The sequence below is a fragment of the Emydura macquarii genome, unplaced genomic scaffold, assembly GCF_026122565.2.
Source record: "Emydura macquarii macquarii isolate MOO-44397 ecotype Brisbane River unplaced genomic scaffold, CSIRO-AGI_Emac_v2 contig_2473, whole genome shotgun sequence".
Taxonomy (NCBI): domain Eukaryota; kingdom Metazoa; phylum Chordata; order Testudines; family Chelidae; genus Emydura; species Emydura macquarii.
Genome location: NW_027132610.1, coordinates 293,579 through 320,295, shown reverse-complemented (window position 1 = coordinate 320,295; position 26,717 = coordinate 293,579). Strand labels below are relative to the sequence as shown.

The window sequence follows — 26,717 nt, the reverse complement described above, 5'->3', positions numbered from 1 at the left end:
CCATCCCTCCTCCCCGCCCCCCCCCCCCCCCCCCGTAGCCAGATCTAAATTGGCCCTTACCATCTTCCTACTATGTGCACATCTACTGTCCCTACTCCAGCCTTGGAGTTCAGGATCATCAATAAAGTTTAGAGAACCTACTTCAGGACTTGACTATGCATTCCTGTGCACCTCCAAAAATCCCATTGAAATCCATTTCATTTGATAGAATCTCCCCTGGAGATGCTCTTTGCCTGTTGCAAACACATACTTTTAAATGCTTTGTGGATATATAATTTTGGTTTTCCTCTGGATTTTTGTCCAAATATTTCAAATCAAAGCTGGGTGGGATGTTGGCCATGCATGCTGTGTAAATGGCTGTCTGTAATAATTGCATAATTTGCATTGCATTGCATTATCTTCCTAGCTCTGAATGAAAAACAAATCCAGTCTTGCAATTAAATTGAATGTTCACCTTTTCCTTAGTGCATTTTCATGCAAGTTGAGCAAAGCAGCATAGCAGATGAGTCCCTTGATGAGAGTCTGGCATACTAAATACAAAACACTAATGGTGTTCCATAAAAAACATAAAGCAAGTAGGTTCTGTGTCTCCCCACATCCAGTAATGCAAGTGCTAGGAAAATGGGGTTTTAAAGTAGCACCAGATTAAGCATATTACTGAAGGTTAGGACTAGTCTACACTATAGAGTTTTGTTGACAAAAGCTGACTTTTGTCAACAAAACAGTGGAGGTGTACACCCTGAAATGCTCCTCCCACCGATGTAACTCCCCTGCTATACCAACATCATAAAACCACCTCCACATGAGCTGTAGGGCTTATGTCGGTGTAGTTATAGAATCATAGAATGATAGAATATTAGAGTTGGAAGGGACCTCAGGAGGTCATCTAGTGCAACCCCCTGCTCAGAGCAGTTAGGGCAACACAGTATAAGCGTAGACACTGCATTCCTTACATCGTGTGTTGGCAGTCATTCTTCTCAATTTCACGGCTCTGCTAAGCTGGGCAGCTACAGCTCAGCTGCCCCCCACACCCCTGGAGAGCTGAGCGGCTGGATGGGAAAGGGGCGAGAAGCCCCGGGCGACTGGACCCTACTCCCAGCCAGGAGTGGGAAAGGGAGAGCCTTGGGCGGCTTCTCTACCCACTCCGAACTGGCAGCTGGGGCAGCATTGTTAATTTCACAGCTGAGCTGAAATTGACAAGGCTGCTGGGATCCTATGGGGAACAGGGGGAGCAAGAAGCCATGGCAGCTGGACGCTGCTCCCCAGGGGGTGAGAAGCCCTGGGCGGCTTCATGCCAGCTCCTGACAGGGAAAAGAGAAGGGAGAAGTGCCAGGGAAGAAAAGCCTGTGGGGCAGTTGGGCTCTCGTCAAGAAGCTGCCAGCGGAGCTGAGAGACCGGGCTTTCAGCTCACCACACCGCCCCTCTTAGGTGGGTGAAAGCGCTCCTGGTGAGGTGTCGCATCAGCCACCGCAGTAATTAATGCTAACACGGGTCGACTTATCTTTGTAGTGTAGACAAGGCCTTATTCCAGTATGTGCAGGACCTACATGCGCACACATCACTGCCCGTGTTTCTCAGTTTTCAGACACCAGCTTTGCATGTGACAACCTTTACCGGCGTGGCACCCACCTCTCGCAAGCACCCCTTCTGATCGGGTGTGTCTGCAGTCTTTAAATAGTCCCAGCCATGGTATTGGGACCGCACCCCCAGGGCTTTCTCCATGGAGGCAATGGTTCCGCCCTCTCTGGTCTGTTCTGGCCCCAGCTGGTCCTCTTAGCAGTTCAGTTCCCCTTCTGGGGATGTATCACAGTTCAACTGTTGTCCCACTTCCTCAATGGCCTATTGGGGGGAGGGGCGGTTGTGAAATACATCAGATTGAAACGTCTGGAGGCTGAAGTCCACCAGAACAGGTGCCTTGTGAGTGGCAGCGGTGCAAGCTTTCCCACAAACACTGTCAAGCAATGTCTTAGCTTGGAGTTGGTGGGACCGTCACTACAAGGTGCAGAGTACTCTCTGTTAGAGATGGGTGAATAACAGGTTTCAGTCTGGTGGCAGTTCTGGGGTAAAACAAATTGGTTCAGGTTGAACTGAAACTTGCTGGAATTTTTGGTGAATTGAAAAAGTTTATTATCAGCCTGTTCCAGAGCAGGGGCATGAATCTGGGTCTCACAGATGTCAGGTAAGTGCAGGTCTAAAGGTGACAGTAGCAGCACCATACCTTCTCCTCCTCCTCCTCCTCCTCTGGCCATTTTATGAATGCTTAACTATTTGTGTCAAATTCACAAATAGTTTCAGGTTGAATGAAACTGCATTTTTTGTTGAATAAACTATTCATCCAAAAAAGACTCATCCAGCTCTAATCTGCATCCCATTCAAGCCTCGTATCACAGATCAGTTGAGTTCTTCCTGCTGGCAGCGCACCAGATCTCTGTCAGGAGACCCAGATGCTGGTTCCACAGGTGTCTCAGGGTCCAGCGTCTGAACAGAGCTCAGACACTGTGTCCCTGTCTTTGCATCCATAGGCACACACTTGAGGTGCAGAGCCTCTGTTTACCACCTCATCCTGCGAGCTGCAACCTTGAAGTCACCTGGCCTTTCCCAAGACAGAACTGACCCCTTAAACTCCCTTATAGCTTAAATACCCTCCTCCAGAATCTCACCAAAGCTGTGATCCTTGTGGTTTACCTCTTCAAGGATTCATGTGATAGGTGTAGCATATGTTGCCACAGACACTTTGTACAGAGGTCTAATACAGTATTGCTTTTTACTTAATCACATGCGAAATACACAGATCTATACATGCCTGTTTCCTCACCTCTCCAGGTCATTCTTTGGGCTGGGGTCACAGTCCTTTGGGCCCATCCAGAGTTGGCCTGCTCCAGTGCATGATTTCTGTTCTGAAACATGGAGCATTCTCTCCCTAGGTCAACTTGCTTCATCTGACCTTGCCCAGTTCAACCCCTTCTTTCCTCATGCCCAAACTTACTATGTGTCTTGCCCCATGCTTCCCTGGTGGTTCTGAGAGTCTGGTTATATATCCCCCTACCAATTGCTTGGCTGCTTAGTTCCATATTTGGTAACTTTCCTTTTTCTAGCCTCCAGTCTCCTATGGACAGGTAAGAGAGATCTGTTTTATCTGAGCAGGAGGAACCACCTTTTGTTCCAAGCTGTTTCCATCTCAATAGGTGATCACTGAGTTCTAACAACCCACTATTGTCTCTGCTCTGGCAGAGATGTGACAAAACCCTACAGCTCATGATGGATACGCATACTGAGAGGCATGCATAATACAGCAATTTGCATAGTAACAACTGCATAATAATTTGTCAACATCAACCAGCATTCATAAATTGTAGACAGATTTCCCATGTTGTCACACCTGGACACTTCTGGCAGCAGTGGGGCCAGTTGTGGGACAGATCCCTGTCCCTTAGTTTTTGCGCCAAGAACAGCATGTCATTTGACATTGATGCTGGAACAGCCATCAGATGGTAATGGTATTTGGTCACTAAATCTCTGATTAAGGTAATGACCAAGAGATAAAAGGCTCTTTGTTCTGCAACCAGCCTATTGAGCCATCCATTCTCCCCAGCTCATGTATTTCACATTGAAGTAAATGAAATGCAAGACATGTCACCTTGTAAATACCAGGCTATATTATCACTAGAGCTGGTAGCACAACCTAGAATTAAGATTGCTGGACACTTCCCATTATAAGACCCTGCTATCAATTGCTTGAGATTTGGCAAAATCTTAATATTTTGGGCTGAGCTTTGTTGTTATCCCGGAATGAGCCATGGTTAGCAAAAGATGAAATCTGCCTTCTGCTGGAGAACTTATGCTGGGGCAGAATGCTGCTGCTGCTCAGTCATGTAAAGCCCCTTTTAACTTTTTATTTCTTGAGCAAATGGTTTGGTGCAGAGCAGAAGAAATATTGGGAAGGATAGAGATGAATAGATTACACCATATATACACAAGATCTGTTTAATTCATGCAAGGAAAGCAATTTGATTAGAATCTATTATACCTGTTTTAACCAAACTAATTCACTTTTGTTTCCAGTTCATACAGGAAGAAGAGTCTAGTGCAAGGATCTCAGTCTAGTTCATGCCTGAAGTCTCAAGTCTTACTGTAACACAAATAATAAATAATGTCTTTCCTGTGTTCCTGTGCCATTTCTCATTAAAATACATTACTCTTTGGTAGAACTAGGTCTTTCTATATAATAGAGAAGGGGCTCTATTCCCCAGACTTCCACTTTTCCTTATTTCTAAATTGGTGGGAGTCCTATTTAGGGTAGGCATGTAGCATACTGCCTAATGTTCTGAATACTGACGATGTGAGACACTGTAATTTATTTTAAACTTCTTGGAAAGTCATAATCTCATTTCTCTTGAATAGATCACTTATGATTTGGATACTAGTTTCTTTCCTAAGTTAAAAACTTTCAGTGCCTTTTGGGTGTGAAGAATATGGGAAATCTGTATTTTTTAATGAATATTATGGGGACCTATGTTTAACTGAACACTATCATGCCATCTGCGACATAAGTGCACGCAGTTAACTCCGGGTATGTCTACATTAGAGCAACTATAGAGACAGTTGAGCTAGATCAAAAGGTCCAATAACAATAAGAGTGAAGCTATGGTGGCATGGGCTGGCTGCTTGATATGTTCCCAGGGTCCCGGTTGGGCGGGACTAAGGTGTCTCCACTATTGCTGGTGCGTCTTTACTGCTGTTGTTATTGAAGCTAGCTTCTGTCTAGCTAGATTGAAGCCAGTTCAAGTATGTCTACATGTGCTGCAATCACACTTCCAGATTGCAAAGTAGACATACCCATGGTCTGGGATGGCTTTATACATCTTCAGGAAGGCACACAATGCAATGGATAACACAAATCACCAATATTAACAAATAATACAGGTGTTAACTCCTTTGAAAGTTTACTCTCACCACACTATGATCTAACAGGTTGGTATGCGCAAGTGGGTGGAGGGGATGAACACATGAAATCAAAGTGGGAAATATGAAACAAAGGACCTGAAAGGGGATAAAAACCTCAGTCCTGAATCTGAGAGGGAGAGAGGAAGTTGGGACTGCTGGGAAGACAGTGTCCCTCCACACTCAGATGTTGGGGTGTCAGGTAAGTTAGATGGCTTTTAGGTAAGACAATACTGTAGTAAGTATAAGACCTAAGTAATGTAGTCATAAGGCCTGTAAAACAGGCTACGGCCTAAGTGGAAAAAGCGGAGTGAACAGGAGTATAAAGGGGAAAAAAAAAACAAGTTAACTGAAATTGGCACAGGAAAGTGCTGATACTGCAAACGTATACATTTCCAAAATATTACTAAAATGCAAATTATGTAGCAGGTGCAGGAGGCACCAAGATACCAAAGAGAACTAACTCCCTAAAATGACACTTTGATGAATAGAAATGACTAAAAGGTGATAAATGGAGTTGTTTTGGCCAAATCAGCCAATTAATGGAAAAAGGTGGTATTAGACTACGTCAAGAGGATGGCAACTACCTACTTTGAAGGGGGCATAATGAAATTGTATGTAACAATGTATAAAAGAGGATGTCAGTGGGAACAACGTTGTTCGGTCTAGGGGATAATGGAAAGTCCTGCCGTTGGGCTGTGGCCATTGTAACGCTGCCTATACGAAACTGACCCAGAGATACTCTGTAGGTCACTTTTCACTGTGCTGCATGCAGTAAGCCTGGATGCCTTCGTTGCTCTGCTAATCCGTGGTCATGTTGATTTATTCGATTGTGAGAGCCGTCTCGGTTTCCTAATCAGAGCTGGAACAGCATCTGCACAGGGACACTCGCATGCAGCCTACACTGATAAACACCGGTGGCCAACACGCTGTACCACACTGGTGACCCCAGCCACTGATCTGGTAAGTAAACGAGCTGTCCTCTGGAAGGAATTGCGATCTAACATGACAGAAAACCACGAGCTAGGTAATCCCTTTTACCCTCCCTTCAGATACCTACAGTGTTTGGTGAATATTGGATGCACTGGGTAGCAAGTAAAGGTGGTCCATAGGAGTTTAAGAAACAGAGTGGGGAAACATGGACAGGAATATGTAGGTCAATGGCTGAGAGCGTTGCCCTAAAAAAAAAAATGAGTAAGAAGTGTAGAGTACTCCAAATCATGGCTATGGCGCTGAAATGGTTAAGGCAGCATGCTATTAAAGTATCAGAGCTAGCAACAAATACAATGAAAGAGTTAAATCAGATAACTCAAATGGCTGAATACTGGAAAACTCAGGCTCTGCTGGCAGGGCAACAAGCTGTTCAGACACATGATATGCTCGAGCAATTAAAACAGGAAAATCAACACCTAGAAACAGCTGTAGAAAATTTTACAAAAAAGAGAAGTACCGTCCCCCATAATAAATTTTGGAGAACAGCAGCAGAGTATGAGGGGACAGACATGGAAAAAAAGTGGCCTTAGCAAAACTAAAAGTAGGAACTTGGGATTATTAGGATGGAGATATATGGAATGACCCAGACCAATTGCTACTCAAAGAACCGTACATAGGGGCAACTGCACCAAAACCACCACCTTATATTGAGAATCAGGTTTCGGTGACACCTACACCTAGAACCATTCCTGTTAGAGCTGGAGAGCTAGGTGACTATACCAGCGAAAACGGGGAGGGCCACAGTGGAGTAGAATGTCCAAGTCTGGAACCAACTCCGTTTCAAAAAGTGTATGGACAGATGGATCAGCAAACTGCTGAATTAGAAGGAGCGATAGATGTAATGCATCATCATTTAACAGGAAATTTTGGTAAAGCAAGAAGAGTAGGTATGGGACCCCAAGATATAATAGCTTCTGGGGTCATAGAGAGCAGATAGGGTCGACCTAGACCAAGCGGGCTGCCACCTCGCACAGGGGCACTGAAAATTAATGAGTTAACTGCTCTAGTAGGAGCTGTGGGATCCCCGCCAACAGACAGCTTCAATCATTTAATGAGGTGGTTAAGTAAATGCTCTTAGCTAGTGCAAGCTGTGGGAAGAACGTTAAAGGAAGAGCCACTATTATTCAAAACTCTGCTAGGCTCTTTGAGTGCACACATTGTTGGATTTGATGACGGAATTGAGTGAATGATTGAACGTGTAGTACAAAAACACTTTAAGTTACCATCACAATTTGCAACGCTGAGAGCATTGGGCAGAATACCAGGAGAAGCCTCTGCACAGTTAGCTGAAAGAATTCAGGCATATTTTGCGTTAACTGAGGATGCAATAGATCAGCCAAGTTTAAAAGCGATCATCTTATAGGCACGCCCAACAGGAGTAGTTGAATGGATGAAAGCCTGGTGTGAAGAGGAGGGTGCACACATACCCATGCCAGAATGGTTAGAAAAAATAGAAACAGCTGTTAGACAATGTGAGGGAACCCCAGTAAGTGAACTATGAACTCAGTTAGGGCATTGGAGAATGGAAGGACCAGGGTATTTTCCCTGTGGTTGAGGCTGTGGTTGGACAGGCTGAGGAACAGAGAAAAATAGAGAAATAAGGAGAAGGAGAATGGAAATCCGCAGGACAATTAGTGCAGGAAAACAGAGAGTTAAAAGATGAAATTGACAAACTACAGGCAAGTATGTAAAATCAGTAATGAAAGCAGACAAGGAGATAAGGAAAAGAAGCAAGGAACACCTGTTGCGTTCGTCTCTGGATTAAATGAGCCAGTGGACATAGAATATAAAGCATAGGCCAGCCCACCCCAAGAATCGGAATGTATTTTTCAGCAACCCATGACTTTAGACGTCTGGGGGTGCCCCCATTTAGACATCTGAGTCAGGGACAGGCTTGTTGACTTTTTATTGGATACGAGGGCAGGGATTACTATAGTAAAAGACATACCAAAATTATCCCGTCTTAGAGACAACATGCATACAGGGAATATCGGGAAAATCTCAAAATTATAAAGTTAAAGAACTACTCCTTCAGTTTGGGACACACACTATTCAGGAAAAATGTGCAATTGATGGAAATGAAAATTTAATTAGAGCAACTACAATTGGGCAATTAGGAATAATTATAGACTTCCCAAACATGTGCATTTGGCAAATCCACACTGTAACCACAGGGAGAGAAAATATTACTCTTTTCCCTATGGGGTTAGTCACGCAGACTGTTAAATCAATGAAGTCCAAAGATCCACCCAAGGCACCTGTGGGGTGGGAGACTTGGTGGCCGAAACTGAAAAATGTATGAAGCTTAAGATTCCTTATATGCTGGAAAAATAGAAATGGAAGTCAAATTGGAGGGAGAAATTCCCCCTTACATTAAGCAATACCCGACACCACAGGAAGCTAAAGACTCACTTAGGCAAGTAATAGAGGAATTGGAAAAATGACAGTTAATCCGAAGGTGTGCAGTGCCTAATGCGGCACCAATTTGGCCAGTAAAAAAGCCAGATGGAACCTGGAGACTGACCATTGACTACAGAGGGTTAAATAAAATGGTGAAATGAGGAGTCCCTGTGGTAGCTGCGTATCCAGAGTTACTGGAGGTGGTGTCTCCGGAAATGAAATGGTTTTCTGTATTTGTTATTGAAAACGGCTTTTGGAGCTTGCCATTGAGTTCAGAATCTCAGTATAGAACAGCTTTTGTGTTCCAAGGGACACAATATTGCTGGAGTGTATTACATATGGGATATTGCGATTCATCTACGATATTTCACACTGCAGTGCGAGAAATGCTAGAAAAGGAAGGATTATTGCAAACAGGGAAGATAGTGCAATATGTGGATGATATTTTGATTGTAAGTGAAACTGAGGAGGAACATGAGAAGTTGGTCAAACAAGTGCTGCTCTGCTGCCAAACCTACGGCTTGAAACGTAACCCCTCTAAATCCCAGATCAAACAGAAACAGGTGCAATACCTGGGAATTAGGCTTAGTGCGGGAGGAAGATCAGTAGACGCTGAAAGGGTTAAATGTATTACTAGCCTACCTATGCCAACGGACACTAAATTTTTGCAATCTTTTTTGGGACTTACTAATTTCTGCAGAGAGTTTATGGTAGGATATGCAGAAAAAGCAGGACCTTTATATGAGGTACTTAGAAGACCTCAATGGACCTTAACCGAGGAAGCAACAAATGCTTGGGAAAGTTTAAAAAACTCATTAATGGAGGCTCCTACCTTAGCCACCCCTGATAACGAATTTCCCTTTATGCTGTTTCCTAGTGTTAAAAATTTCTGTATTGTGAGAATGATCACACGGGATTCTGGAGTGGGGGAGAGACCGGTGGCGTATTACAGCCGAGCCTTGACAGCTCCGGAAAGTAAGCTGGGAGCTTGCAAACAAACGGCTCTTGCAGCATATTGGACCCTGCAAAAAGCACAGGCCATTGTAGAGGCAAGTAAGGTGATTGTTAAAAGCCACCATGCCCTAGAAAAACTATTGAGTCAGGAGAATTTGTCTAAAGGCAATGTAAGGGTGGACAAAGCTATTCAATGGGGTTTTGCTCTCATGACCGAGAATGTTCAATTAATTGTCCTGAAAGAGCCTGAAATATCTGTTTGGGGTCTAACCATATCTGTGAACATATCTGTGAACCCCAAACAAACTCTAAAGCTCACCCCATTTTTAAAGCAACCCTGATAGACCAAGTGCTGGGAAAAACAATTTGGTTTGTAGATGGAAGCTCATATTATGGAAGAAGGTACACCGGTCACAGGCTTTGCCAGAGTTTGTTTGACAGGGAGCATGCAAGCTGTGGACTCCTTCCAATATAAATTGACAAAGGGAGGAACTCAAACGACAGAAGAATCAACAGTTGTTGAAGTATCAAAAAGAGTGAAAAACAAACAATCTGAAATAGTGATTGATACTGATTCGGATTATGTGTATAAAGGCACTACCGTTTATTTGCTATGGTGGGCTACCATGCATATTGTGGGCACAGATGGATCTGAAATCAAACACAAAGTCCTCTGGCAACAAATGGAGGAGTTGGCAACAAAATTTGAAAACATGAGAATTGTTATAATAAAATCACATAAGGGAAAAGGATCATTGCAGTGGGAAAATGAAGAAGCCGATAAATTGGCTAAAGAGGCAGCAATAACTGGCATACTTTGGGAAATTCTGCACAGATGAAACAAGAACAAGTTCAAACTGAAAAATTACAAATGTTACAGGAGATACAGGGAAAGGATAAATTAATCCAGCAGTGGATTGTGGAATGCCCTTCCTCTTGGCAAGGAGTTTCTCTTAAAAAAGAAAAGGGCTTGATCGTACCCAAATCTGATGATGAATGGGTGTTAGCAATACCTCACCAGTTTAAACATTTTCTGTTAAGGTGGATACATGGCTCTGCTGTGGGGGAGGAGGGGCACCCAAAATTGGAAGAAGCACTGGAAAGACTTAAAAAGATAGGTTGGTGGCTGGGAATGAGAAAGAATTTAGATATTCATATCCACCAATGCCTCACTTGTGCCAGACAGGACCCTGCTTGAAGGAAGAGGAGGAGTGAATTAATGCATCAGAGTTTAAAGGGACCCTTCCAATGATCACAGGTAGATTTTGTAGAACCATTACCCACTACATCCAAAAACAATCGATTTCTGTTTGTAATTGTGGATAGTTTTAATAAATGGGTGGAGGCTTTCCCCACCAAAAAAGAAGACAGTCGCACTTCTGCGAGAACGCTTGTGACTGAAATATTCCCTAGATGGGGTCTCCCGCTTAGCATTGATTCAGATAACGGACCCGCCTTTATTGGAAAGATGTACCGAGAAATGGGAACTTGGGCAGGAATTCTATTACCATTACACATCCCCTACCACCCTCAAGCTGGGGGACAAGTGGAGGGAATGAATAAATCTCTAAAGGTTGAACTGTGTAAGGTGTGTAATGAATTGGGAACAAATTGGGTTGTAATACTCCCATGGGTACTTATGAGAATCCGAAGTCACCCAAATCGTATGATAAAATTCAGCCCCTTTGAAATTTTGTTTGGGAGATCAATGCCAGGTTGGGAAAATCTAATGTGCCCGCCAGAGTGGCACACATTACAAGAATTAGCAAAAACTACCTGGATGAATAGCTTTAAGTATTGGCTGGGAACTGTTCAAGGAGCTGCCGCAGCACCGCGAGCTCTGGAGCAACAGAAAATGGATCGAGCCTTTGATGAGGCTAGTGATCATACACAGTGGCAAAATAGGGCAAGTAGTAATGGTAAAAATTGAACCACAGCCAAAGAAAAAATTTCCCAAAAAGAAATGGCATGGCCCCTGGCTAATTATAGATAAATTGGCACCCTCCATATATCTGGTAGAAATAGAAAAACAACCTCAGTGGAAACATGCAATGCAGCTGAAAAAGTATACAAAATAAAAGATATGGGGTTATAATTTTTCTTACAGAAATGCAGCGTAGGGAAATGATAAAAAATATACTAAAGGAAATATCCTTGCTGGTCACATTCCAATTAAAGGATGGAGGTTTGTTGGTTCTAGATCTCCGTACTACATCTGCACCCCTGACCCTCATCCATTGGGCACAGCTACAAAGGTTTGAAATCTGCAAGCCTTATGCAGTCAGACGGTTGGGTGGAAGGGGACAATTTGACTGGGGATTAGGCAATAAAATTATCATTTGGTGGAATGATAAACATACATCAGTATGGAAATTGGAGCAAGGAGGGACGGAACCAGTCTGGGTTATTGGGCCAAAAACTGGCTGGAATAATTTGAAACCCGGTGTTCCCCCGCTTGCGCGATTCCAAATTACCGGACCCTTAATTGAGGCCACGATTTTGGAAATATTGGACAGAGATTATAAACAGGAAGAAATGATGGGTGGAAAAAGACCCAGACAGGAGTGAAAGGGTGAATTGCTGGAAGCACTGCCTTTAGGAATCCGAAGCTTAAAAAGGGAGAAGTGAGTGTTGTGTTTTGTTTTTATAGATTATGAACCGAAACCTGATTTGGATATGGAGATTGCTGCTTGTGGCGGTTCTGATCCAAGGAGTGATCGGGCTATCTGATACCAAAAACTTAAACCAAACTCATATCATGGTAAGAAGTTTGTGGACCGAAATTTCCAGTGATCCCCTTGAGACTCTGAATGCAAGAAGTCAAAGTCATTCCGATGGGACTGTTGTAAAATTGGTATGCCAAACAGAAGGAAGACAACAAACAGGACATACCGTCAGGGTTTCACCATTTCTTATAAAGATGGCATGGGGATGGACTGTTACAGGAATAAGCCAGACTGAACACGTCCGTGGGGAGAAAGTGGGGATGAATTGACAAAAAATTGAAAAGACATTAACATTGACCAAAGACACAGAGCGGGAATATGCTTGTTGTTGGAAAGTGGATGAGGTTATTAATTGTGACCAAGTTATTGTTTTCATTGTTCCTTCTAGCATCAGTTCCAGTAACAAGAATGTAATATCAGTGGAGAATAAGACCAGGATAATCAGGGACCAAGAACAGGTACTGGACCGACCACAAATTCTGTCCAATACTCAACAAGTAATGGAACACCATATAACAGCATTAGAATATACATTCTAATAACATTCTAATAACAGAAATAACATTCACCCATACCCTAAAGAAAAAAATAGAAGTTTGGATTGATTGGTTTAAAGGAGGGAAAGAGTAATTAGTTACATCAAAGGAGTGGCCCAAACATATGAAGGGTGGTTAAATAGAGTTACCTTTATCAATCTTGAGGATAGATGGAGTGCCTCTATTTATATAAAGAATGTTCAGTTAAAAGATAAGGGTACCTATACTGGAACGTGGACCCTCTCTCCGGATATTCGAAAATGATATATCATGTACAGGTATCTGAGGAAACATGCCCAATCACCACTGCAGCCCCTCCATCAATTACAACCCCTCTGCCAACAACATCTCACACAAAGGAGTGCCCAGATTTACAGCCTTGGCCTACATCAGGAATATTTTTGCATCCTACTATAGAATATATGGTAGAAAATGTTGGTGGGATATACGTACCCCTGAAGTTAAATGTTACTGGTATTACCATGCCAAAACAATGCACTCCACAGTATAAAGATTGGTTTAATTTAGAATTGGAAATGCAAATACAATTTTGGAAAGGGTCACAAAATCCCTTATGGGAACAGCAAAGGAGAGAAAAGAGAGGAATTGCAGAAACTATACTGGGAGGCTCAGGTCTTGTCCATATGGAATTCAGCAGATATTGAAAATCTTAATTTAAAAATAAATAGTATTGTGAGTGAAATAGGAAAGGCAGTTAAAACAGGAGGAAGGATCAGTAGCCTGCTGTTGGACCAACATGCAATCACTATTGATAATATGAATCTTATAGCCAAGGGTTTGAACATCTTAATTCAACTATACTTACAATAATTAATAGTATAGAACAAAATAATGCATCCTTGTGTGGTTTATGAAAATCGCGTGCTAGAAATAATTCAGCAAAGTCTATTACAGTTAAAATTGCAGGAATGGCAATATATTTACTAGAGGTATATTTTATAACACAAAGTATCAGCGCTATAACAACAGCGTGAACTACTGAACCCCACTAAATAAAAATGGTCTCGGACCTAACATTCCCAGGCCCACCATAAGGGACCAAAAACAATTGGGAATAAAATCTGCCCATTAGTCGTACAAGGGAATGTGCAGACTAAAGGACAGATGGGGCATGAACGCATGGATAGCAGCAAAAGAGGTGACACACAACAGTGTTTAGCTCACTGGGTTACCTTTAAGTCCATGCATTATGCTTTTCCAGGATGATGGGTAAACATCCTCCCCATAAAAAGATAAAAAGCCGGGAAATGTAGTAAGTATAAGACCTAAGTAATGTAGTCATAAGGCCTGTAAAACAGGCTACGGCCTAAGTGGAAAAAGCGGAGTGAACAGGAGTATAAAGGGAAAAAAAACAAGTTAACTGAAATTGGCACAGGAAAGTGCTGATACTGCAAGCGTATACATTGCCAAAATATTACTAAAATGCAAATTATGTAGCAGGTGCAGGAGGCACCAAGATACCAAAGAGAACTAACTCCCTAAAATGACACTGATCAATAGAAATGACTAAAAGGTGATAAATGGAGTTGTTTTGGCCAAATCAGCCAATTAATGGAAAAAGGTGGTATTAGACTACGTCAAGAGGGTGGCAACTACCTACGTTGAAGGGGGGCAGAATGAAATTGTATGTAACAATGTATAAAAGAGGATGTCAGTGGGAACAACGTCGTCCAGTCTAGGGGATAATGGAAAGTCCTGCCGTTGGGCTGTGGCCATTGTAACGCTGCCTATACGAAACTGACCCAGAGATACTCTGTAGGTCACTTTTCATTGTGCTGCATGCAGTAAGCCTGGATGCCTTTGTTGCTCCGCTAATCCGTGGTCGTGTCGATTTATTCGATCGTGAGAGCCGTCTCGGTTTCCTAATCAGAGCTGGGACAGCATCTGCACAGGGACACGCACGCAGCCTACACTGATAAACACCGGTGGCCAACACACCATACCACAAATACATGTACAGGCTTTGTTCTTTGACTTCTCTGTTTTTGTTTCTGTGGTTAAATAAATAATACTTTGTTTTATAGTGGCTGTCCAGTGTCGCTGTGAGCTTGGCCAACAGAAAATACAATAGTAAAACATTTATCTCTCTCACTCACCAACGTTAGAGTTTTCATAGAGAAAAACTAATTGGGGATGTCTGTGCGTTATTTATGTTTTTGTGATCGTGGTATAGTAAAGACTGTTTAAGGGTCCGTGTTTATGCGGTATGTACAGTTCAATACTGATGTTTTAAAAAAAAATCAATTGTGATGCACCCCATTTCTCTTCAAATGTAGTGGAATCCTATAATCTGAAACCATTTCCTTTTCTAGTTAGAGTTATCCCAGGTCTGTATTGTAGTAGGCTATTCCAATAGGAATAATTTTCTTTTCAGTGTAATTAACAACAATAAAGCAGCTTTAAATATTTTGGTAATAACAGTATAATGAGTCCTAACAAACATCATTTAATATTAAAAGTAACCTTAAATGTATTAATTGTTCATATAATCTCTCTGATTGTTACAAAAGTTCTCTACAATCACAGAGTTCTACATTACTGCTAGAGCAATGTTTGGTGGCTCTGAAGTTGTATGGCCCAGTTTGCACATGATGTTGCATACGTGCAACACAGCATAATAAAATTATGCAAGATTAATCCAAGAAAATAAAATCTATAAATATTACTTAGAATTTCTGTTCAATCTTCTTCACACAACTCCTGCCTAGTGCCTTTCTGACCTTTGACTGTTTCTTGTCGTTCTGTTTTCATTGTTCCCCTCCAGCGAACATGTGTTGTCCACATTAAGCTGTTCAGTTTAACATTATGGTCCATTACCTGAAGATGTATTTCTATTCATTCTATCTATCTTAAGGTTTTGTATTGCTACCCATCATCATAGCATCTCCCACACTGATTAGACTGCCATAATGTGGACTTCATGAAGACTCCAGCTCTTCTCCATGTCTGAGTTGTAGGAAGTTTCAGCTGGGGTAAGCTTTGTTTATTTGGCTCTGTGTGGTGTGGGGAAGAGAGAATGGGAGAGTTTTAATGTCATTCTGGTTCTCACAGAAAAGCTATATCAAAGAGGGAAGGTCTCCTCGCACAGTTACCTAAACGTGGTCACACACAGATCAGTCTAATTTCCTTGGGAAGTTTGTTCCACAGATCGATCCCCTTATTAAAGATATTTATTTATGAAACTCTAGTTTGATACTACAGCAGCCAATTATTCCTCTGGCACTGAATCCTCATTTGTTTTACAACAGACAGCAGGGCCTTTTATAACCACAGGTCTGACAACCTTGTGCTAATTCTTCTATTTCAATGTAGTCATTACCAGCAAGGCTTAAAAAAAAAATTACAAACCCCAACTGCATCCTTAAGTGCAGTCACATAACAGGCCAATTACTTAGCTGGCTGAGTCACTCCATCATTTGGAAAACATACCTGTGCAGAAAATTTCCATTACTATTTCTTTTCTTGATTAAAGAAATTAATTAATTCGCTGTTTTCTTTTATGTAGCGAGTACGGGGTCTAATTTTCCCATTGAGTCACTGGAGAATTATATGCACAATTCTCATTGACTGTCACTACATTTTGAAGATGGACTAGATCTCTTTCAGGATAAAGACTGTGGGTTGTCCCAGGTGTAGTGGAACCAGCTCCCACGTTAGGACTGAGTCCTGAGCTCCTCTTGGCTTGGAACTGTGGTGTTTTTAACCCCATGTTGGGTGGGAACTCCTTGTTTCTCTCTAGTGAACCCCACTGGCCAATGCAATGTGTGTGCTAGCTCTGGAGAGAGGGTCACTGTCTCGTCCTCTGAAGGCTGGTGGGAAAAGGGGGAAGTCAAACCTACTTCAAACAAAATAATAAAACTATCAAACAACTGAATCACAGAAATTAGAGACAAGAAAGACCCTATTAGTTCATCTGCCCACCCTGGAGTCTGTAAATATTTAAACATGTCATTTGAGTCTTTTAGTACTCGGTCAATGATGGTAATAGTGTGTCTGCAGCTCTTAATGAAGACCGTGGGAGCTCTTTGAAAAGATGCGTATATATTCTCAGGCTGTCTGCATCTTTTATACACTTTTCCTATTAGTTTTAACATGAGAAAATGATATCAGTGCTGGTATTTTGTCTCCTTTCCTCAGGGCAATGAAAACAGCCTTTAGCTCTATTATTTGTTTACTAATAAGTTATTATTTGCACTATAATATAGTTCTATAGTAGTCCATTCAGATGAAGTATCTCTGAGAGATCGAAAACATCAAATCATTTGATTTCAAGTTGAATAAAGAGGTCTGGCTTCTAACTAAACAGGTCCCTATCTCTCAAAGGTTCACCCAATGCTCTCTAAGGTGCGATGGTCATTTGCTCTCAATATCTACAAACTTCTTGGCGAGAATCATCTTTGACTTCAATCCAATGAAAGCAGGATGGAAAAGACCCCATGGAAGAGCTGAAATGTGATTGTTGCAAGGCATCAACAGACAATTGTCCCTCACAGGCATCCTGCTCCATAACACGCCTGATTCAGTTCAGGACAGAACATCATGGAGGCACGTAATGCGTCTGGAGGCTTCCACGCTGGTCAGACAGCATGAGAATTAACTAGACGATAGTAGCAAGATCAGGACCCCATTGTGCTAGGTATTGTACGTTCACTTAGGTAGAGACAGTCCTTGCCCCAAAGATCTTGAACTCTAATTGGACCAAACCAAGTGTGGGGAAAAATACCGTTCTCTCCATTTTTTCAGATTTGGGACTGAAGCACAGAAAAATGAAGTGACTTGCCCAAGGTCATACAGGATGTTTGTGGCAGAGCTGGGAGCTGACCTCCGATCTCCCAGCCCTGTGCCTTAACTTTAAGATTAAGCTTCTCTTAAGTCAGTGCACAAGTATGCAGCACCTAGCACGACTGCAACGCCACTATGGATTCTATGCTAGTAGAGCTGCAGCAGTAGCACTGCACCTCTCCTGCAGGGTTTTGGTCAGTGGATCTGTATAACTGTGGACCTGCTGGCCCGGCTCCAATCCCCCCATGCTGCTGCAGAGAGCACTGCAGAGTCTGAACAGCTGTAACTGAGAGGGGAATCTGGTCCAATATTTCAGCCTGTAAGTTTTCTACTCACATAATCAAATATTGACAATAATTTGACATGCAAATTTAAGAATCTCCTTTCAATTGCTGAGCCCAAGTGAATTCTAAGTGAGATGCCAGTAGAGAACTCAACTCACCATGGAACTCCCCAGCTGACCATGGAAACGGTCTGGTCCTAGGGGTTCAACTCTCTGCATATACCACAAAAATCAAAATGAAAATGAACCCACCCATAACAAATTGGTATTTCCTATGGTGTTTTTATGCAGTGTGAAACTGCTGCTGTTTGTGTATTTGAGTATTTCTTTTACAAGATTGTAGGGGCTAGGATTTTGATCACATGGCCATTCATACTTAAAGAGGCTCTCTTCTCTTTAACCATTGTGAAGAGGATCAAACAAAAAAATCTGATTGACTGAACTAGGCACAACCCAGGAATTGTTCCCACAAGCCCAGTTATTTTGAAATAAGTAGCTCAGATTTATTTATTTTTGTTTGACAAGTTGAAATGATTCAAAGTTCTGGGTCCTGCTGGTGGTTTCTACTAGGAAGAGAAATTTGTGATAGAACCAGGTATTTTCTTTGATGCAATCCTATTTACTGACCGAGATTATACATAAAGTCTTGTTTCCCTGAACACAGGAGACATTTCTTTGGCTCGCTGTTCCAAAGCTGCCTTTCCAGCCAGTAATCTGTGTCCAAAAAACTCTCTCTCAACTTTCTCTCAGAGCAACATCACAAGCACCAGGACTTCTGTTACTGTCTGCTTGGCTTTCTGTCTGCTTCTCTTCCTCTCTGCCCCTTCTCTCACACATGCCCAGACCAAAACAGTTCCACCAATCAAAGCCCTAACACCTAGAGCCACATGATTCAGTTTATACTCAAGCTTTTCCCTGTGCCCATGTTTTGGGTGCTACTGCCATTGTTTCAACCATTTCTGTACATTTATCTGGAATGAAAGGCGGTGGTTACAACCAGCTCACAACAAGAAGGTTTAGCTCAACCCACATCTGTGTTTTGAAATTAAGATTAAATTGCAAATATTTTAAAGGGTGTGGGGCTTTTTTAATTACTTTGTTTCATTGCAGATCCTCAGATTTTGGTAACAGAGGCACATTTGGGGTTCAGGCTTTGTTTTCTCTCCCAATTGGTTTTCAGACAAATAATTCACAGTTTCCTATTTGCATGGCTGATTTTGGTTTCCAGTGGAGTCAATGATTATTTCTTGGTCCAAGGAAAAATTATTCCAAAGGACACCTGGGACAGGGAAAAGTCTAATTATTATTATTTTTTATTTGTATTACAGTAGCCTCAAGATCAGCACCCCACTGTGCTAGGTGCTGCACAGAAACTTAGTCTAAACAGACGTATGATTGACAAAGGGTGGGAGAAAGGACATATTATTAACCATGTTTCCACATGGAAAATGAGGCACAGAGATTTAAGTGACTTGCCCAAGGTCATCCAGATGCAATTACTGTCACTACCACTGCAGTTTGGATTACTGTGCACATAGCTAGGATATGCTAAAACATGCTGTCTTTTAAGATGACATTCCTTTAACAAAATTGAAATAAATACTTCCAACAGGCAATGGACATGCGTCCGTTGTCTGTTGGAAGAGAGGATGGCAGAGGATAAAATTTGGGTAGGATCTGATGAGAAACAGTCAAATGAAAAAGGAGTCCCATTCAATTACATCACTTAATGGCAGACAGCTAAAAAGTGACAATTTTTAAAGTGCTTATACACAAATGTTAGAAGTCTAAATACTAAGATGGGTGAACTTGAGTGCCTCATATTAAATGAGTATATTGATATAGTAGGCATCACAGAAACTTGGTGGAATGAGGATAATACAGAGGGACATAGTAATACAAGGGTACAAAATATATTGGAAGGACAGACTAGGTCATACTGATGAGAGAGTGGCACTATATGTGAAAGAAAGCATAGAGTCAAATGAAATAAAAATCTTAAATAAACCAAACTGTGCCATAGAAGCTCTATGGATAGTAATTCCATGCTTGAATAAGAATATAGCAGTAGGGATATACTACCGACCACCTGACCAGGATGGTGATGACTGTGAAATGCTCAGGAAGAGTAAAGAGGCTATAAAAATAAAAAACTCAGTAATAATGGGGGATTTCAACTATCCCCATATTGACTGGGTACATATCACCTCAAGACAGGATACAGAGATAAAGTTTCTTGATGCCTCAAATGACTGCTGCTTGGAGCAGCTAGTCCTAGAACTCACAAGAGGAGAGGCAATTCTTGATTTAGTCCTAAGTGGAGCACAGGATCTGGTCCAAGAGGTAAATATATCTGAACCACTTGTTAATAATGACCATAATGTAATAAAATGTAACATCTCTCGGGACAGGAGAGGGGCAAAGTGGCCCACCAGAGTAGCATTTAATTTCAGAAAAGGAAACTACACAAAAATGAGGAAGTTAGTTAAACGGAAATGAAAAGGTACAGTGCCAAAAGTGAAATCCCTTTAATCTGCATAGAACCTTTTTAAAGACACCATAATAGAAGCTCAATTTAAATGTATAGCCCGAATTAAATAACATAGTAAGAGGACCAAAAAGGTGCAACTGTGGCTAAGCAACAAAGTAAGCAGTTAGAGGCAAGAAGGCATCCTTTAAAAAGTGGAAGTTAAATCCTAATCAGGCAAATAGAAAGGAGCATAAACTCTGGCAAGTGAAGTGTAAAAATATAATTAGGAAGGCTAAAAAAGAATGAGAAGAACAGCTAGCCAAAGACTCAAAAAGTAACAGCAAAACAAATTTTAAGTACATCAGAAGCAGGAAGCCTGCTAAACAACCCTGTATGATCGAGATGCTAAAGGAGCACTCAGTGAAGATAAGGCTATTGTAGAGAAACTAAATGAATTCTTTGCATCACTCTTCTCGGCTGAGGATGTGAGGGAGATTCCCAAACCGGAACCATTATTTTTAGGCGACAAATTTGAGGAACTGTTCCAGATTCAGGTGGCATTAGAGAAGGTTTTGGAACAAACTGATAAATTAAACAGTAATAAGTCACCAGGACCAGATGGCATTCATCCAAAAGTTCTGAAGGAACTCAAATGAGAAATTGCAGAACTACTAACTGTGGTATGTAACGTATCATTTAAATCAGCTTCTGGAGCAGATGACTGGAGGATAGCTAATTTGATGCCAATTTTTAAAAAAGGCTCTGGAAGCGATCCCGGCAATTACAGGCCGTAAGCCTAACTTCAGTACCAGGAAATTGGTTGAAACTATAGTAAAGAAGAGAATTATCAGACACAGAGATGAACATGATTTGTTGGGGAAGAGCAAACTTGGTTTTTGTAAAGGGAAATCATACCTCACCAATCTACTGGAATTCTTTGAGGGGTCAACAGGCATGTGGACAAGGGTAATCCAGTGGATATAGTACTTAGATTTTCAAAAAGCCTTTCACAAGGTTCCTCACCAAAGGCTCTTAAGCAAAGTAAGCAGTCATGGGATAAGAGGGAAGTTTCCTCCCCTGGATCAGTAACTGATTAAAAGATAAGAAACAAAAGGTAGGAATAACTGCTCAGTTTTCAGAATAGAGTCATATAAATAGTGGTGTCCCCCAGGGGACTGTACTGAGACCAGTACTGTTCAACAGATTCATAAATGATCTGGAAAAGGGAGTATAGAGTGAGGTGCAAAATTTGCAGATGATACAAAACTACTTAAGACAGTTAAGTCCAAAGCAGACCGTGAAGAGTTGCAAAGGGATCTCACAAAACTGGGTGATTTGGGCAGCAAAATGGCACATGAAATTCAAGATTGCTAAATGCAAAGTAATGCACACTGGAAAACATAATCCCAACTATACATATAAAATGATGAGGTCTAAATTTGCTGTTACCACTCAAAAAGAGATCTTGTAGTCATTGTGAATAGTTCACTGAAAACATCCACTCAATGTGCAATGGCAGTTAAAAAAGCTAATGAAATGTTGGGAATCATTAGGAAAGGGATAGATGATAAGACAGAAAAATATCATTTTGCCTCTTTATAAACCCATGATATGCCCATATCTTGAATACTGCATGCAGATCTGGTTGCCCCATCTCAAATAAGATATATTGGAATTGGAAAAGGGCAACAAAATGTTTAGGGATATGTAAAACCTTCCATGTGAGGAGAGATTAATAAGACTGAGACTTTTCACTTGGAAAAGAGACAACTAAGGAAGGATGTGATTGCAGTCTATAAACTCATGACTGGTGTGGAGAAAGTAAATAAAGAAGTGTTATTTACTTCTTTTCATAAACACAAAAACTAGGGGTCACCCAATGAAATTAATAGGTAGCAGGTTTAAAACTAACAAAAGGAAGTATTTCTTCACACAATGCACAGTCAACCTGTGGAATCCTTGCCAGAGGATGTTGTGAAGGCCAAGATTATAACAGAGTTAAAAAAAGAACTCAATAAGTTCATGGAGGATAGGTTCATCAATGGCTATTACTCAGGATAAGCAGGAATTGCTGTTTGCCAGAGGCTGGGAATGACCAACAGGATGGATCACCTGATGATTTCCTGTTCTATTCATTCCCTCTGAAGCACCTGGCATTGGTCACCATCAGAAGAAAGGCTACTGGGCTAGATGGGCAATTGGTCTGACCCAGTGTGGTTGTTCTTATGTTTTCTAAATGCTTTCAGCCCCTACGTGAATAAGTATAAAAAAACCACATTTTCACTGCACCTTTCGTCTGGATGCGTCCCAAAGCACTTTAGAAACTTTATAGGTCAGAATTAGATCATCCATCATTGGGGTGGAATGTAGCAGCTGTTTAACAATGCATGGCAAAAATTCAGCAGCAGTGAAGAATACCATTTAGACAGGCAGAATGCAATTACCCATGACAACAGTGTAAATTGGTTTAATATCTGATATGTTCCCTAGACAATGATGTGTTCTGTCTGGGTAACGGGGAGGTGGATTTGATGATCTAATGCTGTTAAATCTTTTCTTCCTTTAACTTCTGTGACCCTACATTGTGGTTTGGTCAGAGTACTAGGGTTCACACCTCTGCTCTTGTGGATTTTTAATGACTATCTGATCAGGGCACCTGTTTGGTATCTGTTATGAAACACAGCACTGTGACCGTAACACCTTGCTGGGCCAGAAGTGTAGATTCAAAGGGACGAGCGCCACTTATTGAAACACAAACACTGATCCCGGCAGCACCTGGATTTTCTCTGGAGGTCTCCCATCCAAGTACTGATCAAGTGCCATCCTCGTTAGCTTGTCAGATCTAACCAGCACACAATTCAGAGTGAAATAGCTGCAAAATATGTTTCGCTCAGTGAGGCCGAGCTAGCTTGGGACAGCTGCTCCATACATGGTAGATATGGCATGCCTGCTTTGTATTTTACAGATCTCCATATCTTGTAACAAGAGCCCACCTCTGACCCCGTCGTCTTCCCTGCAGGAGCTGCTTTATTTCCGTTTTCCTTCACTGCTTCCTTCACTACCATAGTCCCCAGTGCCCCTGCCTATTTACAATCTTTGCCAAGCTTTAGGCCCTCTCAGCAGGACCTGAGGGGACTAGACATCTCCCTACTCTGAGGCCTCTGTGTGATTAAGCTCAGCTAGCCCTGTTCCTCCCTCTCCCCTCTCTTCCTTCCTTCCTTCTTTCCTATGACTCTTTTTATCAGCCCTGGGCTGCTGGGGCCAACTCAGTTTTTACCCTATCCAACCCATCAACCTGATTAGATTGTTACCCCCAATCAGCTTCTCCTGGGGCACTAATTTTCCTCTAAGTGATCAGAGTGCAGGCTCAACTAGTCACTCCCTGCACTCTGTAACAGCTCTATACACGTTATGGAAGCAGAGGCAAAGATTTAATTTCATAACCCTTTCAAACTGGCAGCCATGTTATAACTTGCTGCCTTTGAATGGAAACTGACATCTGTTCACAATAAAAAATACCAAATTCTAGTAATTTCAAAAGTCATAGTTAGTTCCATCAGTTACAGGAAATAGTCTCTAACGAGACTCCCATAGTGCTGAGTTGAATGACTCATTTGTCTCTCCCTTATTTTTGAAGACCATTTGTAGCTGTCTAATTTCAGATTGTGTGTTTAGCGTTCTCAACAAATCTCACTGTCATCACTTTTATAATGGCTTTCTTTTTATAGTGCTATGTAGTGCTTACTTCTCAGGATGAGAGTAGGTCGAGGATGAAATGGATTTGGGGGCCTTCCAAGTGTGGAAGTCTGGAAAACTCTGTTTGAACCCAGCCTGCTCAGAAAGGTGCTCTATTCTGCTGTGGTGTAAAGGGGCATATAAAGGGGACAGCTGAGAAGTGCTGCTCTGCCTAGCCTACGGAGTCCAGAGGCATATAAGGGGGGCAGCTGAAAAGTGCTGTTTGGACCCAGCCTGCTCAAGAAGTGTGCCCTATTCTGGTGCGGTACAAAGGGGTATATAAGTGTGGCTGCGGAAAGTGCTGTGTCACCCAGCCTGCTGAGTTCAGGGACATATAAGGGGTCAACTCAGAGTGCTGATAGCCCGGTCCGCTCGAACACACTCGGTTAATCTGGAATGTGTGTGTGTATCTGTGGGGGGTTTATTTGAATCTGGGGCTGGAGGAATCCAGCCCTGAAAACCTTAGGTCCTGCAGGATAGCTCCCTTGGGTGGAGACTTGTAGCCGTATGAACACACAAGTAACACAAGCAGTACTTTAATAGAATCACACACCCCTTCCAGGAAGATAACCCTAATAAATGAGTACACCTCAAGGTGATGGACAAATCTGGTAACAAATTGGTGGAGAATGCGGGCAGCATGTAACCTTAATCACATGGTAATTGTTGAGTAGTTGCTGCAGAGTGGGGAAACTGAGGCACATATCTGAGCAAGCCTTTTCTTCCTACCAGACCAAGCTCCTTTAGTAAGGTCTCTCTCTCTCCTCTCTCTTTCATAAAATACTTGGTAACCTCCTGTAACTTTTAAGTAAGAATTGTGCATTAGAAATAAGATTTTAGAGCAATACTGTTAGAGATTTACGTGACTGGCGCTTTCGGTACTGATCCTTAGTGTGATAAGGAAAGTTGAGATGGCTGGAAAAACTCCCTTGACTGCTCGCTTGAGATAGGAGAAAACCAGCAGGCTAGAGAGATGGGTAATGAAGAAAGAGAAATGTCCCTGGTAAAGAGGGTGCTTCCAGGGTGAGAATCCCCTGATTGAGGTGGGTCTAAGCTTTGAAGAGTACTGCACAACCATTAAGCCACGGGGTAGCGCAAAGAGTGCAGCTGCTGCATGGGTATTGTTTTATGCATGTTTGGACTTGATTAAAATGGTAAAGGGAAGGCAGAAACTGGAGCTTGAGCAGTTACAACAGCGTTTGGACAAATGTGAGGCAGATGGGTGTGAATTTCTAGCAGAAAAGCTTAAAATGGTGACTATACTAAGAGATATGCAAGAGGAGAGAGACAAGGCAAACAGGAATGCAGAGCAGTATAGGAAAGAGTTAACACACACAAAAATGTTGTTAGAAGGAGCAAGAGCGGCAACTCGCTTCTTGGCAGATGAAAACAAAGCAGCCAAAGTAGCAGTAAGCCACCAGGAGTGTGAGGCAGAGATCAGCAAACTGCGTGTCCAGCTTAGTGCCCACAAGGCGGTGGTAGCAGCTGTAAGGATAAGAGAGGATTGTGACTTTGGGCACCCTGGGAAAATAGAAATACCCCCTGATGCTGTCCCCAAAGGCCCATTCAACCCCGACTGGGCCCCCATGCATAATGTTGCCCCTGTTTCCACAAGGGAGGTTAAACACCTAGTGGCTGGAGCCGATCTCCCCACAACAGAGATGGTCATGGACATGGTGAGATGGTCTCCCAGTCAAGCCAAAGTTATTGCTGAGAGACTGGGATCATTGAACCGTGACACCGCCGTTACGTGGCAAATGTGCCCCTCTGCTGATGGCATGGACTTAACCCAATTGGCTCAGTTATGTGCCTCTCGTTGTGATGCAGATACTCTGGACATAGACATAGGTTCTTGGGAGCGGACTGCCACTGGACCCTGGGAATGGATGATAAGTGCTCTTAAAATATTACTGCCTGCTTCTTCTCTTAAAAAACTGTATATAATGGAAAAGCAGAAACTAGGAGAGGCCCCAGAAACTTACTTAATTAAAAAAAAGTGCTGGCATATCTCTCTGATTCTTTACCCCAGACAGAAGAGAGTGGGATTATTTCTTTCCATTATCAGGGACCTGAATTGGTGCAGAACACCTATGCAGGGTTAACTTCTCAGACCAAAATGACCATAGGGCAGTGAATTTAGAGCACCTCACCTGGCATGAACTAGTGGCAAAAATCAAACAGGCAGGAGATCTGCTGCGAGAGACTGGGGCTTTAAAAAGAAACCCAGCAAAAGGACTATCTCAGAGCCTGTGCAGGCGATCACCTTTGCAAATAATGGTCCTCACTCTGTCAATCACACTCCCCACTGTAACACCCCGACATCTCACAGCCCTGGGACACGCCAACCGAAGGGAACCCTTAGAAGTATAGCTTGGAAGGAGCTGGTAAACTTAGGGGAGGATATGGGAAAATATCATTGTCAGCCTCTTAGTGTCCTGACTAATGCTTTGTCTCAGGCCATACGAAGAATTGAGTTAATGCAGAGAGCCATCCCTCGGCCCACTGCCCCAGTACGGAGTGCATCCCGCACGCCCACTCCCAGTCAACACCAGACCCCTGCCTCCTCTACTGAACTGAGGCTCCCAAGGGAATCTGTCGTTCAGTAGCGGTGCCCAGTTCCCCAGGGGCCTCCCCAGCTGATCTCAAGAATTCATTGTGACGTTTGGGGGAGACCCACTGTGAGGGCTACAGTGGGGAACCCAGGGATTTTAGCCCAGTTATTAGTGGACACTAGAGCATCAGTAAATATTCTAAGTCCCCGGTGGATCTCTGGAGGGACACCCACTACTAAACAGGTTCAGCTCAGCGGGGATAGGGGAGAAATCCAGGAAACCCCAGTCTGGCAGGATGTGCCCTTGCAAATAGACAGACTACAG

The 26,717-nt window shown here is 42.4% G+C and overlaps 1 protein-coding gene across 1 annotated transcript; it reads left to right on the top strand.

Moving 5' to 3' along the window:
• Positions 1-9,734: 9,734 nt before the first annotated feature.
• LOC137163143 (ribonuclease H-like) lies at positions 9,735-10,127 on the top strand. Its single transcript, XM_067563293.1, has one exon. The coding sequence runs from the start codon at positions 9,735-9,737 to the stop codon at positions 10,125-10,127; it is 393 nt and encodes a 130-aa protein (XP_067419394.1).
• The last annotated feature ends 16,590 nt before the right edge of the window (positions 10,128-26,717 follow it).

Bases quoted from the DNA above. Each gene is read 5' to 3' on its own strand.
- LOC137163143 (XM_067563293.1), top strand. From the start codon at position 9,735: ATGCAAGCTGTGGACTCCTTCCAATATAAATTGACAAAGGGAGGAACT.